The 14,771-nt window shown below is 44.6% G+C and overlaps 1 protein-coding gene across 1 annotated transcript in view; it reads right to left on the bottom strand.

Annotated features, from left to right (window-relative positions):
• The window catches only part of coro7 (coronin 7), a 111,709-nt gene extending 99,478 nt beyond the window's left edge, over nt 1-12,231 (bottom strand). Inside the window, exons 1-3 of the mRNA XM_080206723.1 lie at nt 11,979-12,231; nt 3,511-3,607; nt 2,616-2,696 (exon numbers count right to left, since the gene is read on the bottom strand). Of these exons, the coding sequence (XP_080062849.1) occupies nt 2,616-2,696; nt 3,511-3,607; nt 11,979-12,221 (421 nt within the window). The 5' untranslated portion in view covers nt 12,222-12,231. The remainder of the gene's footprint in view (nt 1-2,615; nt 2,697-3,510; nt 3,608-11,978) is intronic.
• Between the last annotated feature and the right edge of the window lie 2,540 nt (nt 12,232-14,771).

Below are 14,771 nucleotides of genomic sequence, written 5' to 3'. Positions count from 1 at the left end.
GGGTAGAGGATTGGTTGTCTAATAGGAAGCAGAGAGTTGGTATCAATGGGTGCTATTCTGGTTGGCGACTAGTGGAGTGCCGCAGAGATCGGTGCTGGGGCCTCAATTATTTACCATTTATATAGATGACCTGGAGGAGGGGGCTGAGTGTAGGGTGACGAAATTTGCTGATGACACGAAGATGAGTGGAAAAGCAAATTGTGCGGAGGGCGGTTGGACTATGAAGAGAGACTAAATAGTCTAGGTCTGTACTCGTTGGAGTTTAGAAGGATGAGGGGGGGATCTTATAGAGACATATAAGATAATGAAGGGGATGGATAGGGTAGAGGTAGAGAGATTCTTCCCCGCTTAGAAAGGATAGCAGGACTAGAGGACACAGCCTCAAGATAAGGGGGAGGTGGGGGGGACAGTTTAGATCAGAGTTGAGGAGGAACTTCTTCACTCAAAGGGTGGTGAATCTCTGGAATTCTCTGCCCTTTGAAATGGTGGAGGCTACCTCGCTAAATATACTTAAGTCACGGGTAGATAGGTTTTTGACAGACGAGGGAATTAAGGGTTATGGGGAGAAAGCGGGAAAGTGGAACTGATCCACTTCAGATCAGCCATGATCTTATTGAATGACGGGGCAGGCTCAAAGGGCTAGATGGCCTACTCCTGCTCCTATTTCTTATGTTCTTATGATAGAGATTGATCAGTATGGAACAGTTAACAGCTCCATTTTATCGATCCACCCTGTAAGTACCGACACCATTCAACGCAGGATACAAAGAAGAGCCAATTACCACCAATACTGCTGAATGGCAGAGGGTGAAACAAAAGAAACATGCAGCTCAGTGTGTTTAGCCTGATATACATGTTCCTTGTGCATTGTACAGCCAGATTCAGCAATCTAAAATTGTGGGTCCTCTCGCCGAGATATTTGAATCATCGATAGTCACGGATGAGGTGCCTGAAAGTTGGAAAGTGGCAGATGTTGTGTCTTTGTTTAAAAAGGGTTGCAGGGAAAAGCCTGGGAACTACAGACCAGTGAGCCTCACATCTGTGGTGGGTAAATCGTTGGAAGTATTTTGAGAGACAGGATCTATAGGCATTTAGAGATGCAAGGACTGATTAGGGACAGTCAGCATGGCTTTGAGTGGGAAATCATGTCTCACAAATTTGATGGAGTTTTTTGAAGGGGTAACCAAGAAGGTAGATGAGGGCACGCAGTTGATGTTGTCTATATGGACTTTAGCAAGGCTTTTGACGAGATAGCGCATGGCAGGTTGTTACATAATGTTAAATCTCACGGGATCCAGGGTGAGGTATCTAAATAGATACAAGAGGGCGGCTGTAGAGAGTTGTTTTTCAAACTGGAGGCCTGAGACCAGCAGTGTGCCTCAGGGATCAGTGCTGGGTCCACCGTTGTTTGTCATTAATATTAATGATTTGGATGAGAATATAGGGGGCATGGTTATTAAGTTTGCAGATGACACCAAGATTGGTGGCATAGTGGACAGTGAAGAAAGTTATCTCCAATTGCAACGGGATCTTGATCAATTGGGCCAGTGGGCTGAAGAATGGCAGAAGGAATTTAATTTAGACAAATGTGAGGTGATGCATTTTGATAGATTGAACCAGGGCAGGACTTACTCAGTTAATGGTAGGGCGCTGGGGAGAGTTACAGATCAAAGAGATCTAGAGGTACTTGTTCATAGCTCCTTGAAAGTGGAGTCACAGGTGGACAGAGTGGTGAAGAAAGCGTTCGGTATGCTTGGTTTCACTAGTCAGAACATTGAATACAGGAGTTGGGACATCTTGTTGAAGTTGTACAAGACATTGGTAAGGCCACACTTGGAATACTGAGTGCAATTCTGGTCACCCTATTATAAAAAGGATATTATTAAACTAGAAAGAGTACAGAAAAAGATTTACTAGGATGCTACCGGGACTTGATGGATTGAGTTAGAAGGAGAGGCTGAATAGACTGGGACTTTTTCCTCAGGTGTGTAGGAGGCTGAGGGGTGACCTTATAGAAGTCTATAAATGAGGGATGTAGACAAGATAGATAGTCACTATCTTTTCCCAAAGGTAGGGGAGTCTAAAACTAGAAGGCATAGGTTTAAGGTGAGGGGAGAGATATAAAAGTGTCCAGATGGGCAATTTTTTCACAGAGGGTGGTGAGTGTCTGGAACAAGCTGCCAGAGGTAGTAGTAGAAGCGGGTACAATTTTATCTTTTAAAAAGCATTTAGATAGTTACATAAGTATGATGGATAGAGAGAAATATGGGCCAAGTGTAGGCAACTGGGATTAACGTAGGGGTTTTAAAAAAAATGGCATGGACAAGTTGGGCCGAAGGGCCTGTTTCCCTGCTGTAAACCTCTACGAGTCTATACATTTCGCTTTCTGGCTGATCTCCAGCTGACTTGAACTGGTGTGAAAATGACTGGAAATTCAAATGCTCCATTGATAAAAGGCGTGACAAACATACACAGGCAGCAGAGGGACAGCTTGCACCAAGCACATGCAGTTATTCTTTGAGCATATTCCTGCTCCCTTGCTGCATCCAACTGAACAACTATGCTGATAGTACAGGAACCTATAGCAGGAACCTGAACCAACTCTCTACACTTACCTGCATGACAATGAAGCTCTGACACGTGCTGCTTATCCTGCTTTTCTGTTTCCAGTGGCAGAATTCCCAGACTCCCTCCGCCTGCATTAAATAGAATACAGTCTGTTCAAAAGGACAGTGCTGACTCTCAGCATGTCATGATATGGACTTGAGTTATTGAACCAGTAATAAAAGATTAACAGATAAACTTGGATTATTCTAACAAATTAATCTAGTTTCCCACTTACATGAATATTTCTGCAGCGTCAGTTAATTTCTGACTCCCAAGCCTATCCTTGCTCTGCCTTCTGTTTTGAGTTGAGAATGAATCACTGCCTTTACTACTGATTGTTCTCTTTTGTCACTCTGGGCAGAGCAGCTGTTTACTCTGGCTGGAGTGGCAGTTCCACAGGTACCCACCATAATCAGATGCCTCACCCCAAGGTGCCATCCTTCACACAGGAATGTTAACATAGTGGGTCGTCATAATACTCCATGAAACTAAAGCTCACACTGGAATAGAATGTGGCTATTCAGCCCCTTGAGGCCTGTTCCACCATGCAGTTAGCCCAAGTTTGATCTGTAGCTCTACTCCAATTACCCCCCCTTTGCTCCATTCTCAATGCCAGCTAAATTTCAATTATCCCCTAGCAACCAATCTTTATGAGAGCAAGTTCCAGATTTCCACTCTGAAAGAGAACTTCTGGCTCCAATTTTAAGACTGAAGATTATTAGTAGAGAATGTGTGATAATGCACCGAATCAATTTCGGTCCCTGCTGAGAGACAAGCTAACTCAGTCCAGGTGGAGGAGGGACTTGATGCTCCAAGTGACTAAATGTATCGGCAGAGGATGCCTTTTCCCTGCCGGGACAGTTTCACACACTGTGGTCACTGCAGCCCATTTGTTGCTCTTACCTGCACCGTTTGTATTGAAGGCGATGAAGGCACAGCTTGATTTGATATGATTTCCATAGGAGACAGCGGAGCCTGCCCGAATGTCATGGATCCAGTCCTGTGGAGGCAGAGAGAAAGAGATTCAGATACGTGCGTGAAATCTTCTTATTCCTAATAATCCTTCTCAGAAACAGCAATATGTTCCAACCCTAGAGCTCTGCACCCAGTTTTATAAATCGTCTCTCCCACTGCGTCACCTCCCCGTTCCCCTCTCTCTCTCGCTGCATATAAGAACATAAGAAATAGGAGCATGTAATCCATGCATCAGTTTATCTCCCCTCAGCTTTTTATTTACTTGTTTGTTCCCTTGAATGGGATAGCATGGACACCAGGCAACATCCCCATCAGCTAAACATCTCTGCACACTGCACTTAATATTCCCAAACTGACTTGATACATTACCTTCAGAAGAAACCCACTATTAGGCTTTTTTCCCCTATTCCCCAGCTTTCTAATATTCAAAGTGCAAGGGCCCACAATGTCTTTTTTTCTATTTAGGATGTTCTCGATGAAACAGAACTCAACTTGTCACCATTTTTCTTTTTGTAATGTCCTAACTATATAAAAGATTATGTGTTTTACACAAAAAGAAAAGGTTTGTACATGTAGATTCTAAAAGGAAACAAAGAAGTTTAATGAAAGAGTTGTTGCCTCAATAGAGTATAAACAAACTAAAAGCAGGAGCCTCTGAACCACCTCAGTGACATCACCATCAAATCATATGACTTGCTCTTAAAGCAATCATGCAACTGCTTAAATTTATAGCATCCCTTCCCCTTCACATCTTTGGTCATGACAACAAATTCTACGACGTTGTACGTAGGATCAATAACACTCTAGGTATAGTACTATGCACCATTAATCATTACACACGGTCAATAAGAAAGTCAATTAGGAGGATGTCTATTCCTCTATGGTTGTAAATGACATTCTGGAATTTGGCTGTCCTTGATCCGGGTGTTAGCGATGGAAAGATGGTAGGAGTGGAGGGCCTGAATGACATTTTTGTTACTAGAGAGTCAGTGCTCGACAGACTGGAGGGACTGACTGTGGACAAGTCCCCAGGACCGGATGGAATGCATCCAAGGGTTCTGAAAGAAATGGCGGAGGTGATAGTGGATGCCTTGATGATTATTTTCCAAACCTTGCTGGATTCCGGGGAAGTGCCCAAAGATTGGAAAACGGCTAATGTTACACCGTTGTTTAAGAAGGGTAGCAGGCAAAAGGCAGGGAATTATAGGCCGGTTAGTTTAACGTCTGTTGTAGGTAAAATGCTTGAATCCGTAATCAAGGAGAAAATAGCGAGGCATCTTGAGGAGAATTGTTTGATACAGCAGACGCAGCACGGTTTCGTTAAGGGGAAGTCGTGTCTGACGAATTTATTGGAATTCTATGAGGATGTGTCTAGTGCGGTGGATAGAGGAGAACTGGTAGATGTGGTGTTTCTTGATTTTCAGGAGGCGTTTGATAAGGTGCTGCACAAGAGGTTGTTACAGAAGGTTAGGGGGCATGGAGTTGGGGGTAGGGTGTTAGTGTGGATAGGGGATTGGCTGTCAAATAGGAGGCAGAGAGTGGGGGTCAATGTGTGCTATTCGGATTGGTGGTTGGTGACTAGTGGAGTGCCCCAGGGGTCAGTGCTGGGGCCTCAGCTATTTACCATTTATATAGATGATCTGGAGGAGGGAACCGAGTGTATGGTGTCGAAATTTGCTGATGACACCAAGATTGGTGGAACAGCAAATTGTGCAGAGGGTGTGGAAAGTCTGCAGAGGGATCTAGATAGGCTGGGCAAATGGGCCAGGAACTGGCAAATGGAATTTAATGTTGGCAAGTGTGAAGTTGTCCACTTTGGTAGGAATAATGGTAGGAAGGACTACTACTTACATGGCAAAAAACTGCAGCATGCGACGGTGCAGAGGGACCTCGGGGTCCTTGTGCATGAGTCACAAAAACCCAGCCTGCAGGTGCAGCAGGTGGTCAGGAAGGCGAATGGGATGCTGGCCTTCATAGCGAGGGGGATTGAATATAAAAGTAGGGAGGCCTTGCTGCAACTTTACAGGGCACTGGTGAGGCCGCAGCTGGAGTACTGTGTGCAGTTTTGGTCGCCGCACTTATGCAAGGATATTTTGGCCTTAGAGGGAGTGCAGAGGAGGTTTACTAGGCTGATGCCGGAGTTGAGGGGGTTGAGCTATGAGGAGAGGCTGGATAAACTAGGCTTGAACTCGTTAGAGTTTAGAAGAATGAGGGGAGATCTCATTGAGACGTATAAGATGATGAATGGGATGGATAGGATAGAGGTGGAGAGGCTCTTCCCACTCAGAAAGGACAGTAGGACTAGAGGGCACAGCCTCAAGATAAAGGGGGGGGGAGAGGGCACAGTTTAGAACGGAGTTGAGGAGGAACTTCTTCACTCAAAGGGTGGTGAATCTCTGCCCGTTGAAGTGGTGGAGGCTGCCTCGCTAAATATATTTAAGACGCGGGTAGATAGGTTTTTGATAGGCAAGGGGATTAAGGGTTATGGGGAGAAGGTGGGAAAGTGGAACTGAGCCACGTCAGATCAGCCATGATCTTATTGAATGGCGGGGCAGGCTCGAAGGGCTAGATGGCCTACTCCTGCTCCTATTTCTTATGATCTTACGTTCTTATTTGGAACCTCAGTAGACATTTTTCTTGGAAGAAATTCTGCATCAGTCTCATGTTGAATAGTAGCAAAAACACAATCATCAGGCAACTCAGATTCAACTAAGAGTTCTGTAGCAGTATTTATAACACTAGGGATTGAAGAAGTTCTACTTCTAGAGATGATTCTGAGAAATCATTTTGAAATGACAATTGGTCAGTCAGCATGGTAATACCAAACTGATTTGTCTTCATTTTGAACTGTGCAAAAAATTAGACTGGTTTTTGCTAACAATGTGACTGGTACCTATTTCTTATTTATGCACTAACAAATCTCCTTGTTGAAATGAGCACTGTTTTGTCCTCACTTCATGCAACCACTTGAAACGTATAATAGCGACACAGTGGTATACAGTAGGGAGGGAGTTGCCCTGGAAGTCCTCAACATTGACTCTGGACCCCATTAAGTCTCATGGCTTCAGACTAAACATGGGCAAGAAACCTCACTACGTTCCATCCTCCTCAGCTGATGAATGAAAGCTCTTCTAGTTGGACACCACTTGAAAAAAAGCATGGAGAATGGCAAGGGTGCAGAATGTATTCAGGGTAGGGGACTTCAATGTCCATATCCAAGATTGGCTTGGCAGTACCACCACAGACTGAGCTGGCTAGATCTTAAATGACATGGCTGCTAGACTGGGACTGCAGCAGGTGGTGAGGGAACCAATGAGAGAAAAACATACTTGACCTCATCCTCACCAATCTGTCTGCCACAGACGCATCTGTCCATGACAACGTCCATAAGAGTGACACTGCACAATCCTTGTGGAGACAAAGTTCCGTCTTCACAATGAGAACATCCTTTAACATGTTGTGTAGCACTACCACCATGCAAAATGGAATAGACTTTAAACAGACCAACAACTGAAGTCTGGGTATCCATGAGGTACTGAAGGCCAAGAGCAGCAGCAGAATTGTACTCAACCACAATCTGTAACCTCATGGTCCAGCATATCCTCCACTCTACCATTACCACCAAGCCAGAAGATTGAAGCCATGCTTCAATGAATAGTGCTGGAGGATATTCCAGGAGCAACAAAATGCATTTATTTGAATGTCAGGGGGAGATCATCATTGCCTGACACTCCACCACACTTCAGCCAAAGCCTAAACGTTGCCCAGGTCTAGCTACATTTGGACCCCGACTGCTTTAATACCTGAGATATGCAAATGGTGCTGAACATTGTCATCATCAGCAGACATCAACCTTATGATGGAGGAATGAAGCAACTAAAGATGGTTAGCCTAGGACACCATACTGAGGGACTCCTGCATCCTGGGACTGAGATTATTGACCTGCAACAACCACAACCATATTTGTGCAAGGTATGATTCTAACCAGTGGTGAGCTTTCTCTGATTCCCATTAAATCCAGTTTTACTAGGGTTCCACATTGCAAATGCTTCAGCTTTGTCTTTTGCACTAATGTGTTGGGCTCTCCCATCATTGAGGATGGGGATATTTGTGGAGCTTTGTACTCCAGTTAGTTGTTTAATTCTCTACCATCATTTACAAACAGAAGCAGCAGCACTGCAGAGCTTTGGTCTGATCAGTTATTTTTGGAATCACCTAGCTTTGTCTATTGCCTACCAAACAGCAGGAGCAGCATTCAAGGAGTTCTTCCATGCTGTCACTTTAACAGGTTGATACCTCATTTTCAGATATACATGATACTATACCTGGCAAACTCTCTTGCACTATTCATCGAAAAAGGGATGATCCCCGACTTGATGATAACAGTACAGAGAAAGATATGCTGACCATAAGGTCACAGATTGTGGTTGTATACAATTCTGCTGTTGCTGAGGGCTGAGAGTGCCTCATGTATGTCCAGTTTTTAGTTGCTAGATCAGTTCAACATCTATTCCATTTAGCACACTGGTAGTGCCACACAACATGATGACAGGTATTGTCAATATGAATATAGGTCTGTGGTGGTCACTCCTACAAATACTGCAAAGATGATCTGATGAAGACAAGGTCCAGAAAGTTTTTTCTTCTTGTTCGTTCCTTCATCACCTGCAATAGACTCAGTCTAGCAGCTACATCCTTCAGGACTCAGCCAGTTTAGTCAGTAGTAGTACTGCCAAGCTAATCTTGGCTAGACATTGAAGCCCCCACATTCTGTGCTCTTTCTGCCCTGTGCTTCTTCCAATTGGTGTTCTCCATGGAGTACTAACTCATCAGCTGAAGGGAGGTGGGTGGAATCAAGGGCTACGAGGGAAGTAAATCAGCAAGTGCGGTTGAGGCCATAATCAGATCAGGCATGATCGTATTGAATGGCAGAGCAGTCTGGAGGGCAAAATGGCCTTCACCTGCTCTTAAAAGTGTGAAGTGATTCACTTTGGAAGGAGTAACAGGAATACAGAGTACTGGACTAATGGTAAGTTACTTGGTAGTGCGGTTGAGCAGAGAGATCTCAGTGTCCATGTGCATAGATCCCTGAAAGTTGGCACCCAGGTTGGTAGGGTTGTTAAGAAGATGTACAGTGTGTTAGCTTTTATTGGTAGAAGGATTGAATTTAGGAGCCATGAGGTCAAGTTGCAGCCATACAAAACACTTGTGCGGCCGCACTTGGAGTATTGCGTACAGTTCTGGTTGTTGCATTATAGGAAGGATGTGGGAGCATTGGAAAGGGTGCAGAGGAGATTCACCAGAATGTTGCCTGGTATGGTGGGAAAGTCTTATGAGGAAAGGCTGAGGACTTGAGGCTGTTTTCATTAGAGAGAAGAAGGTTAAGAGGTGACTAAGTAGGGGCATATAAGATGATCAGAGGATTAGATAGGGTGGACAGTGTGAACCTTTTTCCTTGGATGGAGATGGCTAGCATGAGGGGACATAGTTTTAAATTGAGGGGTGATAGATATAGGACAGATGTCAGAGGTAAGTTCTTTACTCAGTAGTAAGAGCATGGAATGCCCTGCCTGCAACAGTAGTGGATTCACCAACATTAAGGGCATTTAAATGGGCATTGGATAAACATATGGATAATATAGAAGTGTAGGTTAGATGGGCTTTAGATCGGTTTCACAGGTCGGTGCAACATCTAGGGCCAAAGGGCCTGTACTGCACTGTGATGTTCCATGTTCTATTAACTCTGTCGCCATGTGCCACCAGTGTTGGGTCTGGACATACCCAGGGATGGAGATGGTTATTTGGGACATTGTCTGTGAGGTTTGATTCTGTGTGATGTCAGGTTGTTGCTTGATTACACTACGGAGCAGCTTTCCCAATTTTGACACAAGTCCCCAGATATTCCTACGAGGACTTTGCGGAGTCAACAGCACTGGGTGTGCTGTTGTCATTTCTCATCCTAGGTTGATATTGAGTAGTCCACAATATCATTCCTTTTTGGTTTATCTGTTGTAGCTTAGTACAACTGAGTGGCATGCTTGGGCATTTCAAAGGGCTTTTGAGAGTCAACTACACAAACTGGCAAGGTACTCTCTGGCAACTCCTTGGCCTTTAACTCTCCATAAGCCTGCTTTTGTCAAACAAAGAATCCATCCCACCAGCACCCTGCTTAGTGACCAACCTAAGTCCTTTCTTCTGCTTCACATAGCAGCACCTGATGTGGGTCTTTTTCTCCAAATCTCACCACCTGACTGAGTCATTCTGTACGCAGGAAAGCCAGCTGCCTCCTTCTGTCAAGGTATTTAAAACTTGTACCATATTCTCAGTAAATTTTGACCTGGGCCCCCTGCCACCATTTCATAGAATCAGGGTTATACAGTGCAGAAAAGGCCCTTTGGCTCATCGACAATAACTACCCCTAAACTCACACTAATCCCAATTTCCTGCACTTGTCCAATATCCTTGAACGTTATGATATTTATTCAATGTTATGATTAGATTCAAACATTGCCTGCTGGTTATGCAATCTAACTTGTTCTTCCAAGTACCCGCAAACTCTTCCTGCCTCCATTTGAATAAAGAATGTAATTCCTAGATCTTCTGCAAGATTTGGTCCCCCCCCGTGACTGCAACACATCCCCTGTGCTTGTGGCTAGAGGGAGTTGAAGGACAAAGCCCGCCTGCCACACTGGAACAATATAGCAACACACAGATAATCACTCAGATGTGTTTTATCAACAAGTCACACAATTAGCACAAAAGAACAGAGCCAGAAACCAATATCTATTCATACAATAGTGACAAAAATAAAAAAAGTAACTCTTTACAAATGTAAATGCAAAGTCCTGAATAACACAAGAGACCAACCCGCACCCTCATACTTAGAAACATTCGACTGGATCAGTTCCAATAAAATGTCGAAATCAGTGTTGCATCACCAGTTAACGGATCACATCACGAAACCTGTGCACTCAGCAATAGTTCTCCTCTTTGGAACCTTTGCGCTCCACCTTTACTTTATAGAATGTCATCATCTCATGTCTCAAAGCACTAACAAATTACTTTCAAATATTGCAACTTTTATATAAATGATAATATTCAGTTTTTTTTCTCCCAGGTGCACTTTCTGACTCCTTGAATGCTAAGACAGGGAGAATTGAAAAGTTACTGCGTACTTTTGTCTCTGATTCTGTAATCTAACAGAATTTTATCTCCTTGAAGGAAACAAATTTTGGTTAGGCTACAGCATCAGAAGCAACATTCCTGCCCTCTTCCAGGATAGTGCTGAGCTTGCAGGATTGTTACATCTATAGCAGTCACAGTATTGTTTTGTTGAATCGTCTGGTATGGCTACATATACACAATGAAGCCTTGCCCTATCACCATCCATTTGTCACCCAAATCATTTGGAATTTTAACAAATAGACCAAGGATCACTGGGTGTCCAAATACCCTCATCAAGCACCACTGCATAGCTATTAACAGGGCATTGCAAGTACAGGATGACTGCTCCACCTGCCTACATGACAGATCAAGAAGTCTCACAACACCAGATTAAAGTCCAACAGGTTTATTTGGAATCATGAGTTTTCAGAACATTGCTCCTTCATCAGGTGAGTCATTAGGCAGATTTCAACCAGTGAACAAAGGACTGCATGAAGCTCTTTGAGTTACACAGGGTGCTACTACTATAATCCAATATTAATCCCGCACATAAGAGGGGCAGCACTGATGGAGTGCTGCGCTGTCAAAGATTCAGTCTTTTGGCTGGAGCCTTGGCTGACGTCTCGGGTGGATGCAAGCAACCCAGTGCTTTTTCCCTGATGCCCCAGCAAATGTTTATCTGTTAATTAACATGACAAAAACGGGATGATCTGGTGGTTATCACATTGTTGTTTGATCTTGCCCTGCACGAATCGACAAGTCTCCTTTCTCACACTGTAACAGGTGACTACGCCTCAGAAGTACATTGGCTTTCAAGTGCTGTGGGGACTTGAACTGAGGGTTAAATAAAGGCGCTGTAGATATGCAAGTGTGAGGAGTTCACTCCAACCGAGAACAGGAGCCGAAGCCCCGGGAGGAAGAGGTGCATCGAAACCCACCGCCCTCACTGCAACTTCCTCACAGGAAGCGGCGGCTTCCGCAGCAGCTGGGCCTCCGGGGGTAGCCGGGCCCGGGGGGAGGGAGCCCCGAGAGAGTCCGTACCCACAGCCGCGGGGACAGAGGACAGGGGACAGCGGCGGGGCCCGAGCCCCGAATCTGAGGGTGAGCTCCGGATCGTACCCCGGTGCCGGAACAGCCTCTCCCGCCCCTTCCTTCCCTCTCTCTCTCTCTCTCCCCCCTTCACTCTATCCAGCTGCCCCGCCAGGCCTGCTGTCGCCCTCTCCGATACTCACCACCCGGCGCGGCAGCCGCGGTGCCGTATTCCTGTACTTGGAGCCTCGGAAGCGGTTCATTGCTCCCGCTCTGCCAACCGCTCGATCAGCGATTACTCCACCTGCCGAGGCCGCCGGGATCGACTGGAACAGCCTCCGGACTGCACCAATAACACGGGAAGGGGGAGTGCCCTGGCAACGCCTTAGACCCTTCCCCAACCAAATGGACTTGTCTGCCCCTGCTGGGTGCTGGAATCCTAGCATCTATTCGGCCCATCAATTCTGATTTCATTTGATTTATTATTGTCACACGTATTAGTAGGCAGTGAAAAGTGTTATTTCTTGCGTGCTGTACAGACAAAGCATAGTTAGAAGTCTCACAACACCAGGTTAAAGTCCAACAGGTTTATTTGGTAGCACAAGCCACTAGCTTTTGGAGTGCTGTTCTTTCATCAGGTGAGTGGGAGCGTTCTGAAAGCTAGTGGCTTGACTACCAAATAAACCTGTTGGACTTTAACCTGGTGTTGTGAGACTTCCTACTGTGTTTACCCCAGTCTAACACCAGCATCTCCACATCAGACAAAGCATACCATACATAGGGGAGAAGGGAAGGAGAGAGTGCAGAATGTCATGTTACAGTCATAACTAGGGTGCAAAGAATGATCAACCTAATATAAAGTAGGCCCATTCAAAAGTCTAATGGCAGCAGGGAGGAGCCGATTCAAGAACAGTTTCTTTCCTGCTGCCATCAGACTTTTGAATGGACTTAGCTTGCATTAAGTTGATCTTTCTCTATACCCAATGACTATAACACTACATTCTGCACTCTCCTTTTCTTCTCTGTGAATGGCGTGCTTTGTCTGTGTAGTGCACAAGAAACAATACTTTTCACTATACTCACCCATGACAATAATAAATCAAATCAAAAAGTTGTTCTCGAGTTAGTTGGTACATGACCTCCAACATTTCTATCATTTTTCTGAAGGAAGAAGGTGGAAGAGATATGTCTAGGGTGCATGGATCCCTTAATTATGCTGGCTGCTTTTCCAACACAGCATTAATGGGTGGGAGGCTGGTTTGCATGATGGATGGGGCAATGCCTGTCCCGACAACAATCCCACCAACGCCCTATCCCTGCTAGTCCTCCTGACACTAAGGGACAATTTAACATGGCCAATCCACATCTTTGGAGTGTGAGAGGAAAATAGAGCACCCAGAGAAAACCCATGCAGACATGGAGAGAATGTGCAACCTCCACACAATCACCTGAAGCCGGAATTGAACCTGGGTGCCTGGTGCTGTGAGGTAGGAGTGCTAAGCACCATGCCATTCGTCAGAGGAACCTGGGACTTAGGAGCTGGGTTAGGCCATTCAGCCCTTCAAACCAGTTCTACCATTCAGTGTGATCATGCCCAATCTGGTTATAGTTTCAACTCCATTTTCTTATCTGCCCCACCCTCAATTCCCTTGTCTGTCAAAAATCTAACTAAACTCAGCTTGAATAAATTCAACACTCCAGCTTCTACACTTTGTTGGGGAGGATAAGAAATGGAACGGTCTTTGAAAGAATGGACAGGACCTGGAATGATTTGGATGAACCTATAAATGGGCGGAGCCTGTGACTAAATAAGTGGGGCCTGGGACTATTATTTCCATTTGTATGCCTTATATATAGTAAAATGTCTAACTGTGTGGTCAGACTCAATTCAATTCTGAACAGTTAGGTGCCTCTGATAGTATAGCACTCACTCAGTGCTAGGTTGCATTATGAGCTTAAGTTACTGGAGTGGGGTTCAAATCTTTTGACTCTGAGGTAAGAGTGAAAAGGTCTCTGCAATGACCTAAATTAAAAGCCATAAAATTTGCCATCAAGCTGTTCTCACTTACAATTGATACATTCTTTTCAGTGAGCCTTCATAGCAGCAGGCACAATATTGATCAGCAAAACTGATCAGAATGAAACCTCTCCTAGAAGTGACCTGCTGTGGCCACAGCCTCTCTTGCATTTTGCAATTTACAAAGAACTTTGTGCAGATGTTGGAGCAGCAACTATTGCTTCATTAGTCCATCCAGGAAGGCACAGGAGATTCTCCAAAGATGAAGTCTCCATTCATCGATCCTGCCAAATCTGGCGCATTAGGCATATAAGACAATTGCTTAGTGAAGCAAAATTTGGAGGGGTGGCAAAAACCTGAAAGAACTATTCATAAAACTACATAAGTCAACAAACAGGCCTCAGCAGTGGGACTAAAAGGCGTAGATTTATTGTGATATATATCCAAATGTACTTACATATAGATTTCAATATAATACATTGTAGTATTTTCCAAAATCTCATATAATCCTCATTCTGTTTATGCAACAGAGATACGTGGCACAGCATTCTTACCACTGAGCTAAAAGCCCTGGGTTTGAATCCCACCCCAGGACTTGATGGCTCGGGAAGATACATTCATAATGCAGCAAACAGGTTGAGTATCAACTTGCAAAATCCTTCCAACACCAACGGCAGGCAGTAAGTGCAGGAGAGACTCCTGGTCTGCCATGCTTGGATTGGGGTGGTGCCCTTCAAGCCATAAGCCTCTGGAGACATGCTAGGAACCTGTTCCAGGAACAACTCACTATGGAATCAGATAAAAGTATGCCTCATGCACCAGTATGTGCAGGAAGCAAAACAACAATTGACACTGCTATTCCAAAGACCAGAGACCAGTCAATAATATCAAATAGTGTGATTTAATCTCACCCATTTTAATCGCACCCACTCTTTTCTAATGATTATTATTTGTGTAAATTGTACATAATCTAGTAACT

This window comes from Carcharhinus amblyrhynchos, chromosome 18, assembly GCF_965287045.1.
Source record: "Carcharhinus amblyrhynchos chromosome 18, sCarAmb.v2.hapA, whole genome shotgun sequence".
NCBI classification, from domain to species: domain Eukaryota; kingdom Metazoa; phylum Chordata; class Chondrichthyes; order Carcharhiniformes; family Carcharhinidae; genus Carcharhinus; species Carcharhinus amblyrhynchos.
The sequence above is the reverse complement of the archived record's forward strand: the minus strand, read 5'-3'. Positions and strand labels throughout refer to the sequence as shown.